Raw genomic sequence first — 27,913 nt, 5'->3', positions numbered from 1 at the left:
GCAAAGCCAAAAGAGGAATTATTAAAATTAGAGGGCCAGATGAGCAAATCATCCACTTAATCTGCTCTTTAAACTCCCATTTCCTTCGAAATGTCAGCAGTTTTAATTTTCAGCTTTAGGCTGGTCAAGCTGACACATCATTATATCCAGCAGTTTTTATTATGCAACCCTCAGGGTGTGTTCTAGAGGTGAACTGAGCAAGCAGAATAAGGACTTTTCTGTGTTCAACAGTTTTGCTGAATCACTGCAATAGTTAATATACTCTTTTTTCTCCTTTGCTCTCCCTCTTTAAGAAACCAGTTTGGAGAAGATGACTTCAGTGAGCACAATGAAGCCAAAACTTTGGCAAATGCATGAAAGCCCCATTTAATCAGTGCAGTAGTTACCAGCAACAGTCTGTTATCTTGGGGCACTGATAGTAAAAGTCCTGAAGGTGAAAGAGGTTCTCCATTCTCACTAGAAAAGATTAGGTTCAGTGCACATTATGCACTAAGCCAAAAATGTGAGTTTAGTATTGAAGGAGCATGCATTCTTCTCAGCATCTACCTCTCCAAATCAGACAGTGATGTATTGTTTCCTCAAGTTAATTTTCCTTTGAGGAGACAGATAGAGGAAGGGAAAAATTCAGCCACATTTCAGTGCTCCAGCAAAGCGATCATGGAATACTGTAAGCTGCCTGTTCTACTCTTCATATAGTGCCACCAGAACATCCCCTCAGACATGCACTCACCCAGAAACACAGAAAATATGTAATATTAAAAAGTTATTAAAAACAAATGGTTGTTTCTCTCCAAAAGATATTAGATAGGAAAAGAGGGTGCACTGGTTAATGGGCAAAGCCAAGATAACCATCCCTTTTAAGTGCAGGCCAGGAGCTCTTCTGTTGTTCAGTAAGTAAATTCTAACTGTCCAGACCATGTTTTTGGTCACCCTGAACTTCTGGACAATAGGACTTTTCCTAGCCTGGTACATGAATTATTCCACATAATTTTTGCTGGTGTAACTATTCTACTATGATATGTAATCACCGCCATAACTCTTATGGGTGCTTTAGCCAGTGCCTTTGTAATAATGTGTTTATATACTAAAATAATTTTTAAAAGTATTTTACACAAAGATATCTTCACACTATGTACATCTTTAATCACAATTGTATTTGGTGTTATTGAAAAATAAACCTCATAACAGAGTAAAATTAATAAATACATTTTAGTTTCATAACTAACAGAATAGAGAACAGGTAACATAATATACACCTCTACCCCAATATAACACGCCCCAAAATAACACGAATTCTGATATAACGCGGTAAAGCAGTGCTCCACGGGGGTGGGGCTGCACACTCCGGCGGATCAAAGCAAGTTAGATATAAGGCGGTTTCACCTATAACGCGGTAAGATTTTTTGGCTCTCGAGGACAGCGTTATATCGAGGTAGAGGTGTAGTGATTTAAGTATATTTAACACATGCAGGATACCCTATAAAAAAATTAAGATTTTGCTAGATTAAATGTATTTTTACATGATAGATTTTACATTCACAGTTCTACTACAAGTGACAATTTTAGACTAAGTAAGGACCAGACAACTTCTTAGAAGACTGGTCCACTAATAGCTAAATTTCCATTTGAAGATAATCATCCCTGTACCAGGGGGGGAAATTAATTCTGGATTTTCAATATTCCTAATTTATATCCTCAACAGATTTTAAAGTGAAAAAGATTCTCTTTGTGCAAAAATATTTAATTTAAGCATATCAAAGATTTACCTATCAGTTGCTTTTAACAGACCCAAAACATTTTTTTTTTTTAAACTTCCTAAAAATGTTTTCAGGTAAGTATCATCACTAGATTGAAAATATGTGATACTATAAAGTCACTTTAGTGTGAAGTTAACTTTGGTGCAAAAAGATATGCCATGAGACATGACAACTGTTCAAAGTAATTAAGTTTTATAATGATACATTACCACTGCTCCATTATCTGGCATCATTGGTGTTCCCATATTTGCAGCTCCTTCTGGTCCCATGGAAGGACCAGGACCCAGTGCAGGGCCAGGTAAAGTTCCTCTGTTGTTCATATTCATACCCATCATTGGAGGAGGACCTTGGTTACCAGCAGGTGCTGGGCTAAACGCATCTATGCAAAACAATCTATACTTAGAGCTGTCCTATCTGAATTTTACAAGAAGCAACAAACAATTTATAATATTTAAGAAACCAACTATACAAGACTTCCATTACTTGAAATATAAAAGTTGCTTTTATTCTTTGAGACTGTACATTTATCTCAATCTACTTTTAAATTGATCTTCATTTTCAAGTTATTGCTCAAATGTTTTTTATTCTACAAACTTGCTTTCTGAACGAAAACATTTTCTTCCTTTAATTTGAGAACCTCACGGTATGCAAATAAATGTACTTCTACTGGTTTTGCACAAAAGTTTAAAAATGTATTAATATTTTGTGAGTAATATACACAATTACAATAGACAAGAAAAATTAGTCAATTTGCAACTGGCCAACTTTTACACAACTTAGCCATTTAGGTTTCAAGCACCTTACATCAGAAAAGGCAACACTTTACTTTATTCCATATTACAAATCAATTGCAATACTGAAACCCCAGGTTTTCCAATCCTTTTTAAAATGTGGTCTTTTACAGAAGTATTGGATAGTGGAAAGTTAAGAAAAGGATTGTAAAGAGATTTATGGCTAATATTATAAATATCAATAGATTCTGAAATTAAGAAGACACAACAAAACAAATGGAACATTTAACACTAAACCATTACAACTTTTGATCCATTGTTAGAACAATAAGAGGTAAGAAAGTAGAAGCAAAAACTAAAGAAACAGCAATCTGAGGTGGACAGAAAGTTTATCTATAATAAAAATTCAGCTTCCATATAAATGATTCATTTGTCAGTAACAACTAAACTAATCAGCAGATACAGTAAGACTAATTGTATATATTTGCAAAGTGCATTATAAGGAAGAAAAAACTTGGGTATGTAAATTAGACATATGAGATGTAATGTAAAAAAATCCAAATAGAATGGGAATGAAACAGTATTGTTCAGATGGACAATCCATCCTGTTCAGCCAACTATATGTATCCATTTTCTTTGACAAACAAAACAAGAAAATATGCCAAATTCCAGGGTTTTACACCATGTCCATCATTGTAGTATGTGAATACAATCCAAGGATCAAACATGTTGGATGGACTGAAATACCTAGTAAAGTCCTTCCCATACTTCATTAGATTACCACTTTTCATGTTAGGAAGAAATTATAATAAATGCATTAACTGTAAATAGGTCATTCAGAACTATTATCATACTGCTACTACTATACATACGTACATGACACTTCCTTTGTGCTATTAGCACTGACTGTTCGTTATCACAGTGATCAACTAGTGAATCATTGCCCCCAAAGATGTATGTGCATGATTCTGATACTAGAGGAGTGCTAAAATCAGCCTCACCCTGACCCTCTTATATTAGTTCTGCTGGAGGGAAAGGTTTTGCAAAGGATCTGTGGTACTAGGGCTAAGTGCTACAGGACTTTCTGTTAGAAGATTTGGAGGAGAGGCATTAGTCTTTAATTAAAGAAAAGTGTGAACTCATCACAGTTCTGAAGGGTTGTTCCTCCACATGAACTTCGGCAAGTGTCTCCCTGATCCACTACAGACAGATGCTGCACTAGAGGGCAGGGAATAAGAGGAGCGTAAGGAGCTTCTCACTTAACCATTAGCATGACTAGTTCATGGGATGGAGAGAAGCAGACATCTCTGTCCATAAGAACAGTCTGCTCGGAGTATCCATCCTTGTGAGCATACCATGGATCCTCTGCTAGCAGATAGAAAAAGAAAAGGGGAGGGGCTAATACTACTGCTTGAGTCGTAACAGGCACACACATGCATCTTTGGACAGTAGCAGCAAACTGCCTATAGTACTGGCAGTGCTCAGTGCTGGTATCACGGCTGACTCAATAGGTGCATATACAACTAGGACTGTGGTTTCAGCACAGAGCATCACTATTGCAACGCTACTAAGAAAACAGACTATGCTTTTCTAGTATAAGTCTATGAGCTACACCGTGGGAAGCTGTAGCTCTTATTTAAGAAACTGAAGAATATTCAGTTTAATAAATATAAGCAGAATCCCTTTTTAAATGTAATTATATATTCAATGATTTGAGTATTAGATCCAAGCCTAATGGTCTTTTAGGTATGTTACGTTTCTAGCTCATTATTTTTCTGAACTGTCCTTCTTGAATTTCTTATTATTCATTTCTTGGATGATACATTTTTAATGGCAAATGAGGTTATGTTAAAGTTGTAAATCTTTTTTTCTATTGGTGTATAACAATAGACACTAATATATTTAGAACTTGGATTAGATATTAATGTAAACCTATGATTCAAGTTTAGAGTATACTTGTCAAATTTAATTTTTCAAGCCTATCATATTTAAAAAGGCACTATAGAGAAGATGTAAAATACAGCTTATTTTGAAAATAAAAAGAATGTTTCTTTACCAAGTGTCAAAAGGTATTAAAAGCCATAAGATGAATGATATACAGATCAGACATAATTTAAAGTTAGAAAGATATGACAATTTTATACCTTAACGAATACTATTCAAGTTTATTTCAAGATTTGTTTTAATCAAAGATTATGAAGCTCAGTGAAAATACATATTCATGATTAATATATTTTAATAGAATTGATTCTTCAAGAGATATACTACTTGAATTTTAGTGTAGTTTAAAAGCAGATATTCTGCTTAGTCTAACTGAACACTTTTTCCACGTTGACTGATTCAGTATGAAATATAAGTGGTGATTACCCATGCTATATATACACAAAATAGTTTTATATTTGTAGCCTGAACATTCAGTTAATAAAAACACGTTTGTAACCGTGACAATATCAGTGATGGCAACAATGAAAATGCAAGACAATTTGCAGCTATTACTTGGGATAAAATTATTAAAGTTTAGTCCCCAACAAGTATTTAACTTCTTAAGTAACATAGCACCAAGAAGTGATCTAACAAAGCCACGAACGGAATTATTCTAAATCTGTTTAACTAAATATACATTAAATTTTTGTATTCAGATACAAAATGTTTTTTATTATAAACAGCAGAATCTGTTTCACGTTTTCCATCAAACAACATTTTTCAGGATATCATCTTCAGTGCCTTCTCCTGTTTTCCTACTTTGTAAATATCTAAATTTTTCTTCCACACAGAGACTAAAATAATAAAATGCAAGTACAGTAAATAGATACTTACTGCAAGAATCAGTCATTCGGAAACAAAATGGATGAGATTTTATATTACCTATCATTAAAATGATTTTTCCTTACTACTAGCTCGTCACTAATGTATAATACCAATGAGTAACATGTACAGTCCCAAAGAATTGTAGTCTTACATTACAGAAGCCTATTTGCTTCAGATCCCTACCTCCCATGTTTATTGCTCCACGAGGACCCATATCACCCATTCTCATTTCCTGTTCTCTCTGAAAGTAAACATAGTTTTCATGGTCAACCTATCATGATTATTTTAACATTCCCATCTACTACAAAAAAAGCACAATTTTTTTTAAGTTTTAATTTCTTTAGTCATATTTAGAAAAAATACAGGAAATACAATTAAATATATTCTTCAATTGATATGAATTGGGATTATTTGGTAATAAACAAACAAGACAAAAGTGCATAAGTCTTATTAAAAGTTTCCCATAAACCTAATATAAATCTTACAGAGAAATTTCATTAAACAGAAGCAAAGGTCTAATGATGCTAAAGTAATTCTATTTTTAGACCACTGCTTTAGAGTATTCTCTCAAAATAGTTTGCGTTATTGTTAAAAAAAATTAAGAAATGTTTTTTATTTTTTAATCAGGCTGTGAGGTCTGATTGCCTTGTAGCCTGAGATTCCCAGTATTCAAAACTAAAGGTAGTACCAATAAAAAAGGGGGAAAAAACACAACTGAAAACACAAGTGTGTTGTCCATCATAGATCACTAGCACTCAAAATGATTTACACATTGCCATTTACATTTTGGGAAGACAAAAAGTATTGAAATACTCCTGGGGGAATTTTGCCTCACTGTGTGCGTGCAGAATTCATGTCCCCCACACATTTCTTTGCTTCCCCCCAGAAAAATGATTTCTGATGGGAAAGCAAAGGGAAGCTGCAAGAATGGTCATGCACCCCTCACCGGCAGCACAGGCAGGTTGGCTTGGGTGCCCGGAGCAGCCGATAGAGACGTAAACCACCACCGGAAGGCAGGGACTGGGCAATTGTGCAAGTGTGAGAGAGAGAGACAGACAGATACTCTGTCCCTCTGGTTTGCTATTGCAGCATGCTCAGTGTGGAGGAGCAGGGTTTCAGGGTGTTTCTGAGGAGGTAGGCATGGGGCAGGCTCTGTCCCCTCAGGCAGAGCAGAACGTAGCACCCTGCCTGCTTAGTGAATTGTTCCCATTGTTTTTGTGAATTCCCACAAGAGCATAAAACAGGTGTAAAAGTTTTAAGGCTCCTTCACATTGCCAGAGGGGTGTAAAGGACAGTATGGCCTTATAAATTCTTACGGAGCTTTTGTGATTAGAACTGGTCTAAATTTTTGGACTGAAAAAATTTCCTATCAAAATATGCTCCAGGAACTATTTGCTACTGAACTTTCTGGAGATGGTCAGTAGCCAATATAAATTATGAGTTTGATTCCCCAGCCCTCACTTGCCTGTGATGTAACATTGAGCATATGGCTGCATATATTTGTTGACTAATAACTAGCAATAAAGGGTCAAACCTAGCTACATTACTATTAAGCAAGGGGGTTTGGGGATTTCCTCCAATGCTCCCCACTCGCATTCCCCATCCATTCTATTGTAGTTTAAATAAATTACCAAAATAATTGAAAGCAGAATGATTATATTGTGTTATTTTTTCAAATAAAACATGCAGAATTTTAAAATATAGTGCGCAGAATTTTTAACTTTTTGGTGGAGAATTCCCCCAGGAGTATTGAAAGAACAGCACACACAGTTAGTTAAATATTAAACCAATCAACAAATTTTCAGGAGAAGAAAACAAAATCTCGTGACAGTCAACTAGCCTTTTTCCCCCATGAGGAAAGCAGATTCCATAAATTTAAACATGTATTCTTGGTAGATATGCATGACTCTTGAGAATTAGCGTTATATACAAACAGAAGGGAAAATGTACTTGATGTTTTAAAATACAGTCGGTAAATATTCAAGGATATATTTTCCCTTCTGAAAACCAGACCACTTATTAAGGATTTGGAAATCTAACTTTAGGCATTGATTTTTTTAAAGCAGTCTTGGCAACAGGTAACAAAGAGTAAAGGCTCCATTATCCTAATATCAGAGAGCTGTTCAGTCTCCCACATATGCAATGTGAACTTAAAGTTGCTGACTTCAGATGCTCTAGTGCAGGAATCACCAACATTTAATAGTACAGGGCAACTATTCCTGTAATGTCCAGATGTGGGAACTTGTTATGAGTAGGGTTCAAACGGGAGTTTTAACTGAGGTCAGGACATTGTCATTGGCAGTTCTGAACTTGGAAAGTGCAGGGTTTGGGTGGACAACTCCTGTAAACTGTACAAGGATTTGGCAGTTTATTTTGGATGAGTCCTGATTTAGTAAGGTGACGAAGAGTTAGGATGCTCATCACTAAAGGATGTAGGCATATCTGGGTAATTGGAATGGAGGACTGGTCAATGAGCGTTTGTCATAAGGGCAGGAGCTATTACCCTTCTCTCCTTACCACTGCATCCATCTTCCAGCCTTTATCCTGTATAACCCTATCACGAGATTTTGGAGCCCCAAAGCGCCGCCTGGCCCTTCCCCTGCAATTACTGCTGCCTATCTTAATAAAATAAAATAAATATAAAAAAAGGGGGGGGGGTGAGGGCACACGGGAAGGACAGGGATAGAGGCAAAATTAGTGTTCCTACAAGGTGACAATTCATATACTGAAACACTGTTGCCAACCACTTATCCATAGAAGCAGTACCACACTGCTCTGTTAATATGCCTCACTACTGAGCTGAAAAGATCATCACAAGGAGTGAGAGTAGTTCAGTCTCTATGCCCGTTCAATCCTTAGTCTATTATGGGAAAATGCCAGCAGGGATGTCAATTTGTGCCCATCGTATTAATATTTTTTGGTTTTGTAACCTGTTAGGAACTAGACATAGACCACCAATACATAAAGGCCACAAAACACCGAGCAGAAAATGACTTTCAGTTACAACTGACTCAGGTGCCAGCTTAGACTGAAGCAGGTGACCTAGAGATGAAATGGCCCACATTTCATTACCAATCCCAGCCCATTTTATTTTGCCCTTAAAGACAAACTTGGAAGTGAGCAACATCTAGGTAAATTACTACACACAATCTAGTATGAGGCTTTCCCAATTCCCACAGCACCCAAGACCAGAATTTACAGCATCTCAGACTGCATTGCACATAGCAAGTCTGATGAAAGGTTCTGTGCCAGAGCCAAATGTAGAGCCCAAATGTTTAGTTAAAGCAAGCTGCAATGGTACTGAACACTGAACTACACCAAAAACAGTGAATATCCAAAAACAATCAGTTTTTGGTGTTTGGTTTTGAGGGGTATTTTTTGGGGGGGGCGGCGGCGAGGGGGGGTGTTTTTGGAGATAGGAAGCATTTAACATATACATATGTTTTAATTTATGCTTTAAAAAATATCTTTTTGTCCCCACTCAAACACACAAGCACCACTTGGCTTGCTACCTAATACTGCATGTCTTCAGTAAAGCAATTAATGCTAAAGGATTTCACTTAAGGTGGTGGTTTAGGGTGGTTTTTTTTGTTTGTTTTTTTAAAGTAACTCCCCTTCCCCCCCAAAAAAAAACTGGTTAGTGAGAGTACTAAACTGGTTCTACTGGGTTTTATTCAACTTTCATTTTAGCTTTGCTGCTGACTTTTAAAGGAGAGAGGTAATATTTCAGGGTGCAGACCAAAGAACCACAAAATTTGCCTGCAGATTGATGTGCATTTGTTTGCCACCATTTCAACAAATCTATTCTTCCATCTTCCCCAGTTGTGTCTGATTATAACTAACTTTTAGTGTCTTGTTAAATTTTAGTTTTTATACTCTTCAGAGCCGGGACATTCTCTTCTTCCCTTGTTTTGTGAGGTACTCACAAATAAAACACAAGGACCAAAAAAACCACATTAATGTGCCAAAAGGAGGCATTTAACTTCACAAAAAAATCACTAAATATTAACTGTTACTCTATTGCTTGGCTGATATAATTCTTAACAGCCATACTATCGTTAAAAATCATTTATTCAGAATAAGACTACCTACTGAATTACGAACAGCAATCTGGGTTTGGCCATGAGAGTCAAAAAAATCTACCCCACATAAATGGTGTCCCAGAATATCTTATGACAGTACAAAAGCAGGACTAAATCGCTCCTTTCCAGATCACTGGGCCCTTTTCTCACACTCTGGAAGCTTGTCCTTTTGCTAGCAGCAACCAGCTCCAGCCCCTGCAGCCACCTCTCAGCTGTGCACAGCAGGGGATTAAAGTGGAGCCAGCTGATACTGAGAAGGAAAGATGGGCAGAAACATCTGAGCTGCCAACACAGGAGCCTGCATGGGATAGGAGTCATTGGGGAGAAGATGGGAAAAGAGAGCTGAGAAACTGAAGTAGCAACCAAGAGATTGGGAGGGAACAGAGTGTGCAATCCTATGGGACACTGGGAGCCATGGAAGACTACAATTAAGAAGCGACGGGAAGAGAAGGCTGAAACATGGGGAGCATAATAGGAGTCATATGGAGTGCACAGAATGAATAACGGAGACAGAAGGGAGTAACACAATTTTCAAAGGACAACTTTTCAAATAAACCAAGGGTCTGGAGTGATTTAGCTGCAAATGTTAGGTTATTCTTTCCTGCCTCTCTCACGCTTCTAAGAAAATAATTTAAAACGTGCTGGAAAGCAACTATAAGGCTCCAGTGGCCCCGATTTATTTGAAAAATTTGTCCCTAGAAAACTTCTCGGTATGTTGGCAATTATGGTTATAGTCCTGGGCAACTGTAAGGGTCACATGAACCCAAAACAGAGTTTTTCTTGTAGATTTTGACTTTCTTATTTCAACGCTGTAGAAATTATATTGTCTTCCCTGCATTCAAAATGTTTGTATCTTCATAAAATTTTAATTTTATGCATTTTCCCTTTTTAGGATTTTATGCAAAAGAAATTCCTGTAGCATGTACCAAATGTGTACCCTCAGATACAACTTAAAATCTACTTGCAGCTTGCCATTCCTCCACATTCATGACAAAAAAAGATCTTTAAGGGCAGGAATATCAGTACCATTGAGCTAAATAAATACACTAACAATCTTTAAAAATATACACATTTTTAAAATATAAAAATATTAAAATAATATTTTGAAGTCCATTGCTACAAAACTTCATGAAATTAAGAGGTAGGAGGAAAAGTTTGTGGAGATGAGGGATGAAAGCATCTCCATCATCATTAGATGTCATTTCTCCTTTAGTATTAAAAAAGCATCAGAATGCAAGAGTTAAGGTACAGACAAAACAAGGTAATCACCACATTTTTTTCCTAGGAAATTTGCCTTCCAATTTCAGTAGCCTAAAGAACCACAAAAATTCAAGTCTACATATGCTACACTATTCATCATAATAAAGTTGTAAATAGAAATATATTTGAAATGGAATATTCTGTTGAATAACAATGGCAGAAAGCAATTTATATTGGGTTTATATCAGAAGGCAAACCACCACGTAAGTCAGCACCCAGTGGCAGGGAATGCAAATCTTACTTCATGTAAGACCAAATCACTCACCTTCCCCCAGCTGAGATTAGTGATCACAAGAGTAGCAAAATGAAAAGAAGGGAATTAAAAAAAAAACACTGCAATTTTGGTCCCAGAACATTTCTTGTGAAGTCACTTTAAATGTTATCCATTAAAATCAAGTTATTTTTTCTAAATATGGATGCTGTTATCAAAAATAGCGGACCATTTTACTTTTTCAAGCAAAACAAAACTCAGGTGACATCGTGTTTTTCTCACTTTAAGGCTATTTCATGTGTTAAATAGGCAATAGGATTCGTTCCACAACAGAGGGGACTTTGACTACAATGTCAGATAAGTACAGATCTTTAGCACTTCACTATCTCCCACCAAGTTTAAAAGAAAAACTCTGGAAAAAGTTGTCAATATTCCATTATAAAACTGAATGCAATCCTTTGTGCACTGGCATGTATAGTTTAGTAGGAAAATGACCAGCTCAGAAACTTGCAGTCCATTTCATTCAAAACTTCAATGTAGAGTGGCAATATTAACTCCATTCCAGAGACCACATTGGGCAGCACATAAATTCTATTTTGGTGTTACTGCTCCTAAAAAGGAGCCATTCCCCCCTTCCCTCCCAACCCAGATTGTCGGAAATAGAACAGCAAATATTAACTGTTGTATTACACCAAATTTTAGATTAGGTCAACTTTTAAGACCAAACAGATGAAGTAGACTTGAAAGGATTAGATTTTTATCAGTAAATATTGGTAAACATCGATTTCACCACACACGAACACAGATGAAAAATATTTCCACCAATGTTAATTAAAATTTACAGATAAGCAAAAGAAAGAAAAATTTTGTTTAAGAACTTACCGAGTTTGATTTAAGGATATTTATACTTTGTCAACATCACATGTCAAAATATACAATTTGTGTTTTAACTTTTTGAATCTTAACATCTGCTGTCATTAAGAACTATTGTCTGACATCCCCCCAGAATTTCCCACAATTATGAAAATTTAAATCAAAGTCTAATTTCCCCCCCACAAATAAACACTGATATCTGTTGAAATTATAAAAAATTAATTCTGCCAAACCTGCCTTTAAGAATTAAATTGAACCAATTTACAAACTACTGCAAATGCTGATACTGTAAAAATCAAATCAATGAAACCTATAACAAATAACGTACACTTTATATAAAATATACACATATAGGCATCCCATGAAATCTTCATGTTAGGAAAAATACTATTAATGTTAGTAATAAGAGTAAAGACAGCTGGCCAAAAAATTTGATCTGTTTTAGGGAAAAAAGATACATTAATAATCTGTCCTAAGAGTTATACACACACACAGGATTGAAATGTAACAACTTCCTTAAAATCAGGTGGGCAGGAATAGCAGAAAAACCAGTACAAGTTATTTAGGCCTGCACTTTTACAGAGGAGCTCATCATTCCCCACAAGTTATCACTTTTAAGGAAACCTCCACGCTAAACTCCCTTGTCCTGTACGTTTTATTTTGGGAAGTACATATGTGGGGGATGTCACCCACTTTTGTGAAACCTTCCTTACTCCCCAGTCTAGACTTTAGCTGAGATAGAACCTTAATCACCTAAGAACACATAAGACCAGCTAATGCTGCCTAAGGTATTTAGTGTTCAGTCTTCAGCTATTCTTAAAAACAGAAGTTAAAAATCACACAAGGATATTTCCTTGACCAGAAAGAGCACAACATATTTTAACACTTCCCAACAGAAAATTTTCTAAAAAGTTACAATGTAATTGAAAATACACGTTGATATTTAATTCTAACACCATGCAAGTCAAGTAAGGATAGTGTTGTATAAAAATACACAGTAAAAATATGCGTTACAATTTAAATGTTAAATAATGCTAAAAATACACTATGCACATGACCAACCCAAAAGCTAGATAGGGTTTCATTAGTAGTGTACTATTTCATTAATAAACCCTTCATAAATGAATCCTAGTGTCTCACCCATTGGCAGGCCATTAAAGATTGAACAGGAATATACAAATTAATGAAATTCAATATATTATCTTATGGGTTTGGTAAGACAAATCTACTTTCAGATGGAAAGCATCTACTTTAAAAGTCCACAGCTTTTTTAAAAAAATTCACCAATTCTCATTTTAAAAACTATAGGTTGTTAAATGCCTCTAGATGGGGGCGGGGGGGGAGATATTAAAGTAAAACTGACTTCTTTATCTTGTAAAAACATTTAAATATTTTTAATATACTGAAACCAACAGAAAGTGCAAATTGTTTTCCAAAACTCTGAAGGCTTTGCTCACAAATTTCCACTTTTTATTCTATAATAAAAACAAATGATTTGGGCTATTTTAGTTGAAGATGTTATCCACTTTTGAAAAACACTGATTACTGCTCTTCAGCGTGGCTCGCTACCCTTTCCTAAAATACTGGAATACATTTTAGAAAGCTTTAAAAATATTATTGCATTGGCTCAGCTCCCAGGAAACAACAGAACGATTTGGGAGAGGGCAAGCTTAATAATTATATCTAAATGAATTAATGGAGCATCAGGTGAAACAAGAAATCAGCCAGCATACTAATTCCATTAACACTAGGTTTAAAGGGCAGTGGTTTTCAGCCTGTGTTTCGCAGACCATTGGAGGCAGCAGACTATGGCTAGGATTTCCAAAGGGATCCACACTTTCATTTGAAATATTTTTAGGGGTCTGCAAATGAAAAAAGGATGAAAACCACTGGTTTAGGGTCTTCTTGCTGACTTTAAGTATCAGAGGGGTAGCCATGTTAATCTGGATCTGTAAAAAGCGACAAAAGTCCTGTGGCACCTTATAGACCAGGGGTTGGCAACCTTTCAGAAGTGGTGTGCCGAGTCTTCATTTATTCACTCTAATTTAAGGTTTCGCGTGCCAGTAATACATTTTAACCTTTTTAGAAGGTCTCTTTCTAGAAGTCTATAATATATAACTAAACTATTGTTGTATGTAAGTAAATAAGGTTTTTAAAATGTTGAAGAAACTTCATTTAAAATTAAATTAAATTAAAATGCAGAGCCCCCGGATCAGTGGCCAGGACCCGGGCAGTGTGAGTGCCACTGAAAATCAGCTTGCGTGCCACCTTTGGCACACTGCCATAGGTTGCCTGCCCCGTTATAGACTAACAGACGTATCGGAGCATAAGCTTTCGTAGGTGAATACCCACTTTGTCGGATACATGCATCTGACAAAGTGGGTATTCACCCAGGAAAGCTTATGCTCCAATACGTCTCTTAGTCTATAAGGTGCCACAGGGACTCTTTGTCGCTTCTTGCTGACTTTGTGTATCCATAGAAATCTAAGTTTTCATTTAAACTCCTGAGTGGAATACCCGCCCTGACCATGAAAAACAAATGCAATGTTTTTTCTAACTTGGGTTCCCTTAAATACACCCAACATTGAAAAGTGTTAAGTGATCACAATTAGAGGAAGTTAAGTCTTGACTACACTAGGAAATGTTTGCAAAAAATTATCACTATTGCCAAGTCTGGTTCAGTTCCACTAATGTTAGGACATTACCAGTCCTAGTGCACATGAGCCAAACCTGTTGTAATCTAACTATGGAGAGAGCAGATGTAATGAATAGTAGCCAACAACTCACCTACAGGAGGGTAGCAGTAGCTCAACAGAAAGGCTCCCATCCTTGCTAACACCACTGATACTGAACAATTCTAGCCCCAATGAGAAATTTTTGCAAACTGTCCTTAATGTATGCCAGGCTTTACATGCCAACACTACTAACCATCATAAAAATATATATATATACACCTCAGCTAATGCGATTATTTGTCTCATTGGACAGCCTATCAGTGTAACCTTCCACTTATTTGAAAGCAGATTTGATTGGATAGTTGCAAATTTTGAATAAGCAAAGAATAGAAATGTATTGACTAGTATAAGAGATATAATTGCTGATGTGAGCAGTGTTTTTCATTGCTATCTATTTTTTAAAAGGCTGAATCTCATTATCTGACTTATGAGATTTCATAGGTTTTCCATAAAACCTGATCCAGCAAGTGTAAAGACAGTTCAAATTCTTTATTAGAACATACTTGTTTTTGTGCCTTGGCAAGGAAAGACAATATTCCTATTTTCCAGGTAATATGCTTTCGGTGGATCATTCAAGACAACACAGATGCTGGGCTCTTCCTTCTCATTTGTTTTGCCAAGCAGGGTAACAAGCAATCACCATCCAAGATTTTCCTGCTCACAGGGTTCCCCCATTCCTGCTTCTCCACTGTGATGCCTTCCAATTGGAAAAAAGTCTGTTGGCCAGCTACACCTTGGTAACAGAGAGGGCAATTCTCTTACTGAAGCGAGGAAGAATGGAAGCGTCTAGAATCACAATGTGCAATAAAAGTGGACATATAATTTGTCTTTTTATGACTTGGTCCACAACAGCACAGGAATTGGTTTCTGATCGGAAAGATGTTACGAGAAAACATTAGGGCTGTCAAATTATTTCTTTTTTAAAAATTGCAATTCATTGTGAGAATAAAAAAAGTAACAACATACATTAATTCTGATTAATTGACAGCCCTAGAAAACATCAAAAGAGAACAAGAGACAAGGCTGAACTAGAAAAATCCTGAGGAAAAGGGTGGGGAAGGAAGAGAAACAGGAATCTGTAGCCCCTTTGCCTATTCTACAAAAAAAAGAAGCTTCTCACAGAAGCCCAGCTGTAAGCACTCCGTGGTCAATTACTCTATCTGGAGTCGCCTCTGCATTCAGACCATAGTATCTAGCCAAGTGAGCCAAGGATGTTAGTGGAAATCCTGAGGGGGTTCTGGATAATATTTGTCAGGCTCCTAACTGTGAAAGGACCTCCTGGAGAGTTTTAATTTTTTAGCCTAGGTGCAAGGTTTGTGTGCAGCTTTCTAGGAGACTCCTTATTCCTACCCTTAATATCCTTTCAGCTGACGTTAGAGAACACACGAATGCCTGAGTTTATAGACAAAGTGGGTGAGGTAGTATCTTTTTTTGGACCATCTTCTTTTGGTCAGACACAAGCTTTTGAGCTTACACAGAGCTCTTCTTCAGGTCACAAGCAAGAAATGTGGAATCTACTTTAAGGAAGCAGATCTAATTATTTCCAAAATTCTCTGGAAGGATACACAATACCTGAGCAGATTTAGCAAAAACTTGAGAAGCTCACCACCAGAAACTTAGGAGATCCTTTCACTAAGAAAAGGGTTTACATATGACCTGAACAGGGCTAAAATGAGTAGCCCAACAAGCCTCTCTCCGACTTTAGGCAATACCTGGAAGAAGTTAATGCCTCATACTAAAAATCAGTAGCTGGGAAGGATTCAAAGTACTTCACAGTTCGTTGTGAATTTTTTTTTGGTAGGGGGACAGCAGGGGAGTGCTCTCTTTTACTATTCCAGAAACTGCCTCTGTCCACTGCTGCGTTAAGCACAGCTTCTCTACCTTTTAGACAAACCGAATGCTTGTTTTAGGGTTTTGGTTTTTTTTTTCCTCCAGTCATAGCTCCAGAAATTGCTTCAGTCACTGAGCAAGAGACCACAGAAAACACTTTAGACCCTTGCAGGAAAGTAAGTAGCAGTTCAGGAGAAGGTTCTTCTTTTTCTCTAGCCTTCTCTGATCAAAGGCCAAATGCTGGTCACATGGGAAGTAGAGCTAGTCAGGAATATTTCAACAAAAATGTTATTCCTCAGAAAATGCTGATTTGCTAATACCAAAAGGGTTGGTTTTGACAAATTTCCAGTTTAAAAACTTTTGTAAAGTTTCAAAATTATCATCTTCTAAATGAAAAAGTTTTTCAGATCAAATAACTTTCAATATTTAAGTTAATTTACAGTAAAAAATAAAAGCGTAAAAAAACGCTGATTTTTGATTCGCAAAAAAAAATGACATTTTGATGTGATAAGGGATGGGGAAAATGTTCAAAATCTCGTATCACAGGATAGGAAAAATACTTCTTGCTGAGTTCGAGTCAGAAGCAGCCAGAGAGGTCACTTTCCCGTGTTGTTCTAAGTGAGGCAGGAATCTAACTGGAGAAGTGTAAGACCAGACTCAGAGCAGGAAAATTGTGGACAATGACTGGACATCATCGTGCTTGCTTGGGCAAGTGAAGGGTGGGGGAGCCCAATGACAGCACTGGCAGTCTGAGCCAAAAATATTTACCATGACAACATACCATGGGGTATAAGTCTCTCCCCCTGACTATGCAAGGAGGTTTCTCATTGATCTGGCAAAAATTCCCCTCAGATTAAAAATAGTCAAATATAAAAACTTTTGACAACAAAATGCAACTCTTCTGAACAAGGGCTCAGTCCTACTACAGTATATACCCCACTTAGGCCTGGTCTATGCTGGGGGGGAAGGGAGAGGTGTCGATGTAAGATATGCAACGTCAGCTACGGGAATACCGTAGCTGAAGTCGACGTATCTTATTCCGACTTACCTCCCGTCCTCACGGCGCGGGATCGACGGCCGCAACTCCCCCATCGACTCCGCTACCATCGCTCGCTCCGGTGGAGTTCCGGAGTCGATGGGGAGCGCATTCGGGATGCAATATATCGATCCCCGATAAATCGATCTCTACTTGCCGATACGGCGGGTAGTTTGGACGTACCCTTAGTGAAGGAAAAGGAGCCTATTTTAGTGTACAACGGCAATAACTGCTTTTTAATTAAGGAGAACTAGTTACTGTCTTCACAAGGAGATTTTTTCCTCTGACCACTTTGAAATAAACTTGACTCTTAAACAACATATTGTTTTGTAGGACTGTGCTGAAGAGGCACCCAAGAAAAAATCTACTGTGGGAGTACTGGAGAAATTCAGTCAGACTATTGCTTAAGTGTCTCTTGCCTGTTCAAAGACAACTCTCATCCAGCACCACAGAAGACCAGGCAAACTTCACTCTACATTCTTGCCCAAAGTCTTTTTGAATTCTTAACCTGGAGTCTCCTTTGACAGACTATGCAATACCATCTTGGCTCTAGAAACTAAATTTGATTCCTGTGGCGCTTTACGGAAAAGTCTGAGACAAAATTTCATATAGTCTTAATCAAAAATCTTTCATTTGGACAATGCCATATCCCAAACCAACAATGCAAGTGATAATGGATGGCAAGAATTTCCTTATATTCTTATTTTGATGATGCTTAGAACTTTGTTGATGAAACTTGTAGCCTAAAACAAGGAAAGATTTAAAATCTGTTGATCTATTACAAAACTTCATTCCAAATTTGGCAATTTTTATATATTCTTTGTCGACTGACATTTCAGTCTTTTTTCTGTAACTGTTTATGCTTTCCTGCATTTGTGAAAAGTATATTCAGGATTAGCCTTAAAAATTCGGAGTTTTCGGGAGTAAATTTTTATTCCTGGTCTTTTTACATTATAATAATAAATATTTTCCTTTCCTTCATAGGGTATCACAGTGCTTTACAAAAGATGGGTATTTACAGATGGAGAAGATTAGGCACAGACACATTAAAAGCCAGATTCTGCCATCTTTACTCAAGTTGTTTTCAATGGTCTGAGTACTCACAAAACAAGGTTATACTGTCCATAAATATGGGTGGAAGAATCTCCCACTCCATGAACTGCTCATGATCATACAGTCTACTCAGGAGTAGAATACCTATTTCCTCAATTTTCAGCTCCCTGCTCTAGCCTCACTGTCCCCCTCTTCTAGACTCACTGTCACTAGAATCTAATCTGTTAAGGAAATCCCCCAGCCCTAAAGGTTTTTTAATGTCCATTGTGCAGGACTTCATAGATCTGGTCCTCACTAAGTGGAACAATGATTTTATGGAGCTGAAGTGTTTTTGTTTTAAAACAGACCTTATGTTTACCACTTATCTAGGCAAATATTTAAGTATACATATTGATTTTGAAAAAATGTTTAAACTACAACTTTTTAAACCAAAAGATATATATTAGAACCCTCAAATACTAAAACTGTAAAATGTATCCTAACTTTTTTGATTTAAGCCTTTTGGAGCAGGGACTCAGTTTTCCTTCTCTCTTTGGAAAGCATTTAGCACACTTTCTGAGGCATATCATTACAATAATAGCATAAATCTGAACTACAGAAATTAATTTTCACTTTTGGTCCATTGTTCAAAATTTCAAGGAGTAAGAAAGAACACCAATGCATTAAGCTCCTCAGAAGACAACTGCAACCACCTTTATGTGCTAAATTTGTTACAGAATACTTACAAGTCTTTACTCTCCTTCCAAATTACATGTATAAAACAAAAATACAGATGGTAAACTCTTTGAAAATGTGTGTGTGTATATGTGTAAACAATGTTTAACTGTGGATGTATATATACATACTTATAGAGAGGACAACTTGTGTTATCTGTACAGAAACACTGGTTATTTACACTCCTTTTTCAATCACAGGTTTTGATTAATAAATAGTATCATATTTCCTTAAGTACCACCTGGCCTAATTAGCAATCTGTCTCTCAATGAACAATTTATCTAGGAGTAAACAGACCATTCTAACAACACATGTACTTTTAGAGTAGTGGTTCACTAAAGGGGAAGGGACAGTTGTTAGTATGGAACTTCCATGATTATGGGTACCTAAGTTCCCTGTAAGTTGTGCAGCTGGGGCCACCCAGCAGACTATCAAGTGCTGCGCAGTACAGGTGTCCCTCCCTCCCACTGCCATGTGCTGCTCCTGCCTTGGAGCTGCTCCAGGGAGCCTCCTGTTCACTGTGCGGGAGGAGGGGGGGAAGGTGCGGATGTCAGGGTCTCCTCCTCTCCCCTGTATGCCATCTCGGGGCGGGGGGGGGGAGAGGAGAGAGACACGACAGGGCTCAGGACAGAGGGAGCTTGAGGCAGCTGCTGCTGTGTTTGAACTTGCTGATCTACTTAAAAGGGCATTGTACTGAAAGTGGAGTCAGAGTACTTAAAGGAGCAAAAGCGTCTCTCTCACACACACACACACAGAGTCACACTCATCTCTCAACACATACTTGTATTGTTATTACTTCTGGATACTTCTTTCAGTGTGTTATTTTAGTTTTTTTGACTGGTCTATGCATTTCATAATTTTTATTCCTCTCTTATGCTTAAATTTAATTATTTGAGTAGAGAGTTCTAAAATGCCTAACCTATCCTTGCTGGAGTAATTACCCCTATGTTAACTTTTTTAAACTGTATATTATATCTAGGTTTCTGGTTTCTACTGGTGGCGCACATCACCTCGATATGGTGCACATAACAAAATTCATTCTGCACACGGATGGAAAAAATTAGAGGGAACACTGATGGGTACTTTCTCATAAAAAACAGAAGTTAATATCACTCAGAAATTTCCATTCTCTCTCCCTGCCTTCCCCCCTCCACCCCCACCCCCCCCATTATTCAAAGCACCATTCAAAATAGGCTCCTTCTCCCCCAGAGGATACTGCACCCCAAGCTCACAAAGCAGCCTGTGCTGCCTGGCTCTCCTTGGCTTCTGGGAACTACTTCAAGATAACCTCGCAAAGGAAAAAATAGGACTTGTGCCCTTTTTTGCTTCTTAATTGGGGATAAAGCAGGACTAAAAGTGTTTATTTAAAAAAATTGCTTTTTAATTAGAAATTCAGGATCTATCTAGATTAGAAGACTATGTTGACAGGGGGAAGGGATAGCTCAGTGGTTTGAGCATTGGCCTGCTAAACCCAGGGTTTTGAGTTCAATCCTTGAGGGGGCCACCTAGGGATCTGGGGCAAAATCAGTACTTGGTCCTGCTAGTGAAGGCAGGGGGCTGGACTCGATGACCTTTCAAGGTCCCTTCCAGTTCTAGGAGATAGGATATCTCCAAATGCTAATGAAATTACATCACCACAAGAGCCCAGAGAATTTTAGTACTGTGTTTGTTATCAATCCAACTTTAACAGCTAACCTTTTCAATAACGAAAGTCTTGATTCAACACCCTCAAAACTTCAATTAAGATATAAAGAGCTCACATTAAACATCTCTTAGAGCTCCTGCTGCTCTACTGGACCTATCCATCAAAACAAGAGAAGTTTAGATTTTACATTCCTGGTGTAAATCTTTTTATGTTTTTCGTCTTAAACAACTAAGTCTTTCAGGCCTTCTTTATATATCAAATAAAAAAAAATTGAGCGTATGCCCTCTTAGTTTAAGTGTTTGCAAGCCACTTTAAAAATATATATATTTTTAAAAGCAAATGAGAATCAAACAGTTCCTGCATTTTATTCCTAGTTCCCAGGAGCTGTCAAGCACAGCTTAAGAACTAAGGAAGCAGCAGGCATGAAAAAAATCTAGCTTCATGTTCCTCACTATCATTTCAATTACTCTCAAAAAAATGTAAACTTATGGGGAAAAAAATCTAATTTAATAATAACCCATATTACCATATTTGTTGCTATTTAAACACAGGATAAACATCATGACAATTTGTGACGAGAGTTTCATACATACTTATTGCTTACAATGTACTAGTGACAGAAAACAACTATTTCTGAGAAATAAAATACTACTTACCTGTAAAAATAGTTATTTAAAAGCAATATTCACCTTATCCAAGCTCATGGTGTGTCCTTATGTTCAAATGTCCAGGAATGGATATTAAAGGATTTTATGCAGTAAGTTATCCTCCAGTCATTTACTTACATTTGATATAACTAACAGTGGTAGTTTAACATCATAGTAGTTGACTCTCAAGGAAAAATGGAGGATGTGTGGCAATATGGAGGATATATTACCTTCATAGAACCTCAGTTACAAACTTTTCCATTAATTCCATACTCCACAAATCCCCACTTGTGGAGGCTGCAGAGATGAAGAGCTGTCTTACCCAGTAAGAGAGAAAGCTGGACTAATTGTACCACCTGTACATGTAGAAATACAGCAAAAAATTCTTATCTTTAAAGTTACAAAATTTTAAAACAATGCAATTTTTAATACATTACATACATTAACAATTTTCATAATGCATATGACAAAGGAGCTAATTAAATCTTTGGACCCAGATAGAGGGGGCATTAGATACTTGAAAAGAACGGTCTATCTTCTGAAGATTAAATTTAAGATATGAGATGCCATGACAGAAAATAGAAAAATTGAATTAAAAGTATACAATATATTCCCAATTGGTTCCAGGAAGAACAACAACAACAACAAAATAAATAAAAAAAATCATTTCTCATGGTTAAAGTGCAACAGACATATAAAATGGAATTCTGGTACTATTTTTAGATGGAATACGAAATACAACCCCACTGCCATATCTTTACAAAATTTTGAAAGAGAGGAACAGCAGCAGAGCCCATTTCAAAGCCTGGCAAACACAATTTTTCTTTTCAGCAGAAATCTTAACTTTTTTTCCAGTTTAAATGCTTTTATTGCAACAGAACATGTGCTGTTTCATAGTATATGCTGGTAATTAGTTATATATTTCTAATATGTTTTATCATACAATCAACGTGGGTAGTGCCAAGCATTTTGGACATGCAGCATCACAACCAAATTATTTATTGTATACCACAATATACCCGAAAGCCAAATTTTCAAACAGAGGTGGAAACACAGCAATTCTCAATCATATTGAAGTTCTTATAAGGATACTTTCAGCATAAATCTTTATATTCAGAACTGGTAACTTGCATATAAACAGGGCCCTACCAAATTCACAGCCATGAAAAACACATCACGGACCATGAAATCTGGTCTTTTGTGTGCTTTTATCCTATACTATACAGATTTCCTGGGGCAGACCAGCGTCTCTCAAATTGGGGGTTCTGCCCAAAAGGGAGTTGGGGGGGGGGGAAATCACAAGGTTATTTTAGGGGGGTCGCGGCATTGCACCATTACTTCTGCACTGCCTTCAGAGCTCAGTGGCTGGAGAGTGGCAACTGTTGGCCAGGCGCCCAGCTCTGAAAGCAGCGCCCCACCAGCAGCAGTGCAGAAGTAAGGGTGGAAATACCATACCATGCCACCCTTATTTCTGCAATGCTGCCTTCAAAGCTGGGTGGCCGGAAAGTGGCAGCTACTAAGGGCCCAGCTCTGCAGGCAGCAGCACAGAAGTAAGGGTGGTCATACCATACCATGCCATCCTTACTTCTATGCTGCTGCTGGCAGCAGCTCTGCCTTCAGAGCTGGGCACCTGGCCAGCAGCCGCCGCTCTCCAGTTGCCCAACTCTGAAGGCAGCGCCGCTGCGAACAACAGCGTAGAAGGATAGCAGTACCGCAACCCCCCCTTATAATAACCTTGTGACACCTCCCCACACCGAACTCCTTTTTGGGTTAAGACCCCTACAATTACAACACTATGAAATTTCAGATTTAAATAGCTGAAATAATTAAATTTACTATTTTTAAAATCCTATGACCATGAAATTGACCAAAATGGACTGTGAATTTGGTAGGGACCTACATATAAAATAATGTTGCAGACTGAAAGGACGTGTACCTGTTTGGGGAAGTAAAAATATTTTACTTGCAAATTATATTTCTCTGACAGGTTTCAGGTCAGTCCATACATACACCACCTTTATCTACACCACATGCTGTAAAGCAGAAAGACGCACCAATGACGTGGCAAATTTTACTGGCACAAAGCCAGGCACCATCCCATCCCTCCCTAAATTTCCAACAACCCCTGCCATACAGATTAGAAGATCATTATTAACTACTCAAATTGAGAGAGAAGGGCGTATAACACAAGTCTCAGCAAATGAGGAAGCAAATTATACGAACGAAACTAAAACAGAAGAAGGTTTTAATTTATTCACTAGACAAAAATGCAATGATCAAACTGAACGGACTATATGGTAAGCAAAAACTATACCAAAATAGGGGTGAATACTTAAAAAAAAAAAAAAAAAAAAAAAAAAAAAAAAAGTAAGTTGATCTGGGATCATTTGGACTAATCCAAATGAAGTGAAATACTATTACAATTTAAAAATGACATCCTCACTGACTCAGACCAGTCTATACAATCTTTCTTAAGCGTGAAATCAGCATGTTTCATCCAAACATCTGAAGTAGCTTTACAAAGGAGAGGTTAAGTATTGAGATCTCTGCTCTGATTGCTGATGCTTACAGGCCTGCTTTAACAAATTCCATGTATGCATTGGAGCCAAACTTACTGTATATACTCGATCATAAGCCTTTTTGTTTATAAGCCAACCCCCCCAAGACGGATAAGTAAAAATGGTAAATTTTTATAACCTGTTCATAAGCAGACCCTATAATTCAGGGGTCAGCAAACTTTGGCTCCCAGGCCATCAGGATAAGCCGCTGGTGGGCCAAGATGGTTTGTTTACCTCGAGCGTCCACAGGCACGGAGGTAAACCTAAGTAAACAAAATGCCCCGGTGCGCCAGCTGCTTACCCTGACAGGCCAGGACAGCAACTGGTGGTGAAATTTTTTGGGGGGGAGAAGCTGGGAGTCAGGGGAGTAACCCCTGTGACCACCCCCCACATGACCCCACCCCTAGCCCGGGAGCCCCACACTCTCCCCATCCCATCCCTTCCCACCATACCTGGGAAGGGCCAGGGGAAGATGTCTCTGACTTGGCTGGAGCTGCTCCGGCAGGCTGGGCGGCACGGCCACGGCATGTTCCAGCAGGCTGGGCCAGGCGGCACGGCTGCAGTGTGCTCCAGCGGGCCACAGGCTGCTCTGGGGGGTGGGGCCCAGTGGCACGGATGCAGCCTGCTAGCCCCTGCAGCTGCTCCGGAGGCTAGGGAGAGAGCAGCGTGGCCAGAAGCGGAGAGACTCCGGCCCCGCCTCTTCCCTTCTGTCTCTGCTGGCTGTGCTGCCTCTCCTTGCTCCCTCTGTTGGGGGAGGGGCGGTGTCCCACCTCTCCCTCTTTATACCCGTCGATAAGCCGACCCCCTTCTCTGTTGCTTCCCTTTTTTACTAAAAAAATTCGGCTTATGAACGAGTATATAGGGATTCCATTAGAAATTATTGTTAGATGTTTAAGGATATTGTATAGTGTGTGTGTGATGTATATATATAATTGGGAGGGGGAAGGGAGCAGCAAAATTCTTGAGTGAGTTCAGCTAAACCCAGAGGGAGACAGCCATTATGGAGGGAAGGTGAAGTTCTTTGTCCTGAGGGCTAATGGTGATAGACCTGCTTTTACTAGCTGCAGTAAGACGATAACTACAAGGAGAAGGATTCCAGCCTATTCAAAGAACTGGGCACCTGTCACTTGTTCAGCGCAGGATGGTGCAGCGACAAATGCTAAAACAGCAGATCACGGTTTTAAATGCATAGGGTTCGTGTCCTGCATACCGTTTGGTACAGAAGAAATCTGTATGTTTCTGTTTTTGTTTGCACAGTATTTACTGTACTGCTGTAATAACATCATGCTTAAATTTATGAGGAGTCTTAATTAACCTGCAAACTGTCTTCCTATAATTTTTAGTCTGAGCAGCTTTACTACATTGTTGTGTGTTTATTCCAAACTGGAACAACTCAGGATATGGACATCCACTACTGTCCAAATCTGCACATTTATCTTGTGTGTTACTATTTACAGTTGGGCGTTCCACTGTCAAAATAGACTGAACCCACTTGCTATTCCTGCAGTTAAATGGAATTATTGGGGTACTTGTATAATCAAACTTTAGTGGGTTACACCTGGCATTATGCAAACGTACAGAAAAACATGATCCCTGTCACGAAGAATTTACAATTAACCTAATTAAAGATATGACATAAGTGTAATACATAAGCAAGGGCAAGATATCAGGACGCAAGTAGTAGTGTCAATAAAGTGAGGGTAGGATTCAAATCTCTGTCATAGGCTGAGCTGAGGACCAAAATGCAGCTCTGTAAGTCTCATCCATGAAAGGCTCCACTGTCTGGATTGATCTTTGTTAGAAAATTTTATGTTTTAACTTGGAGCACTCAAGTCAGATGACAATACTGAACAGAACATATCCTGATCTATATTGATTACCAAGATGCATTCAGCAACATGTTCTCTAATCCAAGTGCTAGAACCCAAATGCTGTGTTCTAGCATAAAATTCTATAATGTAGGCCCTTTTAGCTTACAAGACAGCTGTTGATCTCATTGAGTGACCCTTAACACTACAGTGGGCACCTTCTAAAAACAAGCTTATTTAAATTGCAGACTTCAACCCATTTGGTTGATGGCCTTTGGAAGCTTTAAAACTATTTCTGGATTCATCGAGCCAGTCAGCCATTCATCTGAACACTTAGGAAAAAGAACTAGTACACAAATTTGCTTTGTTTTTCTTAATAATCATGTAAAAGTCTGCTAGAAGAAAAGAACAGCTCACTCATCTAGGGAAAACAATGGCAACTAGAACTAAATTTAAAGTGGTGCCAACAGGCTCAAAGGGAGACATGCACAGAGTTGCAAGTACTAATTTCAGTATTTTTTATGGGAGGTCTGAGATTAAAATTATCAGACCGTAAGAGCATTAGCCTCTACTGAATAACCGGTTACAGCATAAAGCTTAGGTTTGTAAAGCACAGAACTGAAGCTTGAGTAATTCTCATTGTTAATCAAAACACTTTTACAAAAGATAAAGGATTTTTACTTAAAAAGACAGCACTCACCTTGACATCAAGAGACACTCACAAAATCGTCATATAATGCAAATCCTGGTTCTCCTAAAATTTAAGTAATTTAACCCCATTGTTACTGAATAGTTAAACTTTCACATATCAAGCCTTCGTGCTGGTGTCTGTCAATCCAAGAGGAGGTCCATGTCCCAGGAAAAAAAAAAGATGGGAATCTGTGGGAGAGTCTACACCTGTATCTAAACAGGTAACGCAGATCTGCAAACCAGGTTTCCTTGAATTCACTGTGAATGTTAATAGTTTCATCGATGGGTGCCAAAACTGAATTCTAGAGATGTGAATATTGACAAGAAAAGATACCATTCCCCTAGATATACTTATCCTACCTGCTAGATGGTTTATCCCTCACTCTAGATAATTAGAACTCTCAGAACAATTATAAACTTTCCTAGCCACAGAAACAGGAGACTGGATTGTTAATCTAGCCAGGAATTCTCAATCTCAAGAGAATCTGCACAGATATGATTTCTATGGCTCAGAAAGATGGACAAATCCAGCTAAAACTGAAAAGTTTCTCTCTTCTCAGCTTGAGTAAATATATATGGGGTCTTCAAAGGAAACTGATCCTCACTAATGGGAGGGAGGGGGGAGAAAGGGGCTGGGTGAATAAATAACTAATTTTGTTCCCTTTTAAAAAATAGATTTACACTTTCTAGTGACAGACCACCTGGTCCTCATCTCTTCAAAAAAGCTTCCCTAATTTGCTGATGAAGTCCTGGAAGCAGTGTTATCCTCAGAGAAAAAAGATTTGCTGGAGCAGTTTGCTATTACAGGAGTCCAATGTTGGGAATCAGACTTTTCTGGTGGTCACTTGTGGAGAGCTTCATAACTGGCAATGTAAATTTAGTGTCCAGGACTTGAGCATTAACAGTAAGTGGTGGAATGAAACTGCATCATTTGATTTCATCTGCCCCACAGAAAAGGAGGGGGCTTCATCGTTATCAGACATAAAATGGATGAAGCATTTATTTACATAAGTAAATAAAATCATGTGATAGTATAAAATGAGCATACAAACTACAATTAAGTCCAAAAATTTGTGTCAGCTGTATTTAAGGTCTCTGTTGGCATGCTAGTGCTGTCTAGGGCTCTAAACAAGGTGTTTATCAACTTTTGAGTTGCATTTCCATACACAAGAAATACATTTACAAGAGTTTTTCCTTCAGTTTCTTGATTTGTCAACCATATTCAAAGAACTAAACTAGATATAAAAGTCTAGAAAAAAGGAACAACAGGTGAGAGAATATGCTCTGCGCCCTCTGCAAGACTCAACAGAACTGTGAGTCTGAAGAAACAACAATTGCATCGATTCACACTAGTGATTTCTGCTTATTTCACTGTGATCCTGACCACTGCATGATGCAGACAAAAGCTTAGTATGTATGGATTGACAAGTCTTCTAAATTCTATTTTATAAAATTACCTACTGTTTGTATGTTCT

At 37.9% G+C, this 27,913-nt stretch overlaps 1 protein-coding gene across 4 annotated transcripts in view; it reads right to left on the bottom strand.

Annotated features, from left to right (window-relative positions):
• The window catches only part of PSPC1 (paraspeckle component 1), a 93,623-nt gene that overhangs the window by 33,097 nt on the left and 32,613 nt on the right, over positions 1-27,913 (bottom strand). Inside the window, exons 7-8 of one of the 4 annotated variants that reach the window (XM_005308892.5) lie at positions 5,480-5,537; positions 1,967-2,136 (exon numbers count right to left, since the gene is read on the bottom strand). The exons of 2 other annotated variants lie outside the window; for them this stretch is intronic. In XM_005308892.5, the coding sequence (XP_005308949.1) occupies positions 1,967-2,136; positions 5,480-5,537 (228 nt within the window). The remainder of the gene's footprint in view (positions 1-1,966; positions 2,137-5,479; positions 5,538-27,913) is intronic. One more of the 4 variants, XR_010597835.1, reaches the window with a different exon arrangement.

Source organism: Chrysemys picta, chromosome 1 (genome assembly GCF_011386835.1).
Source record: "Chrysemys picta bellii isolate R12L10 chromosome 1, ASM1138683v2, whole genome shotgun sequence".
Classification (NCBI taxonomy): Eukaryota; Metazoa; Chordata; order Testudines; family Emydidae; genus Chrysemys; species Chrysemys picta.
The sequence above is the reverse complement of the archived record's forward strand: the minus strand, read 5'-3'. Positions and strand labels throughout refer to the sequence as shown.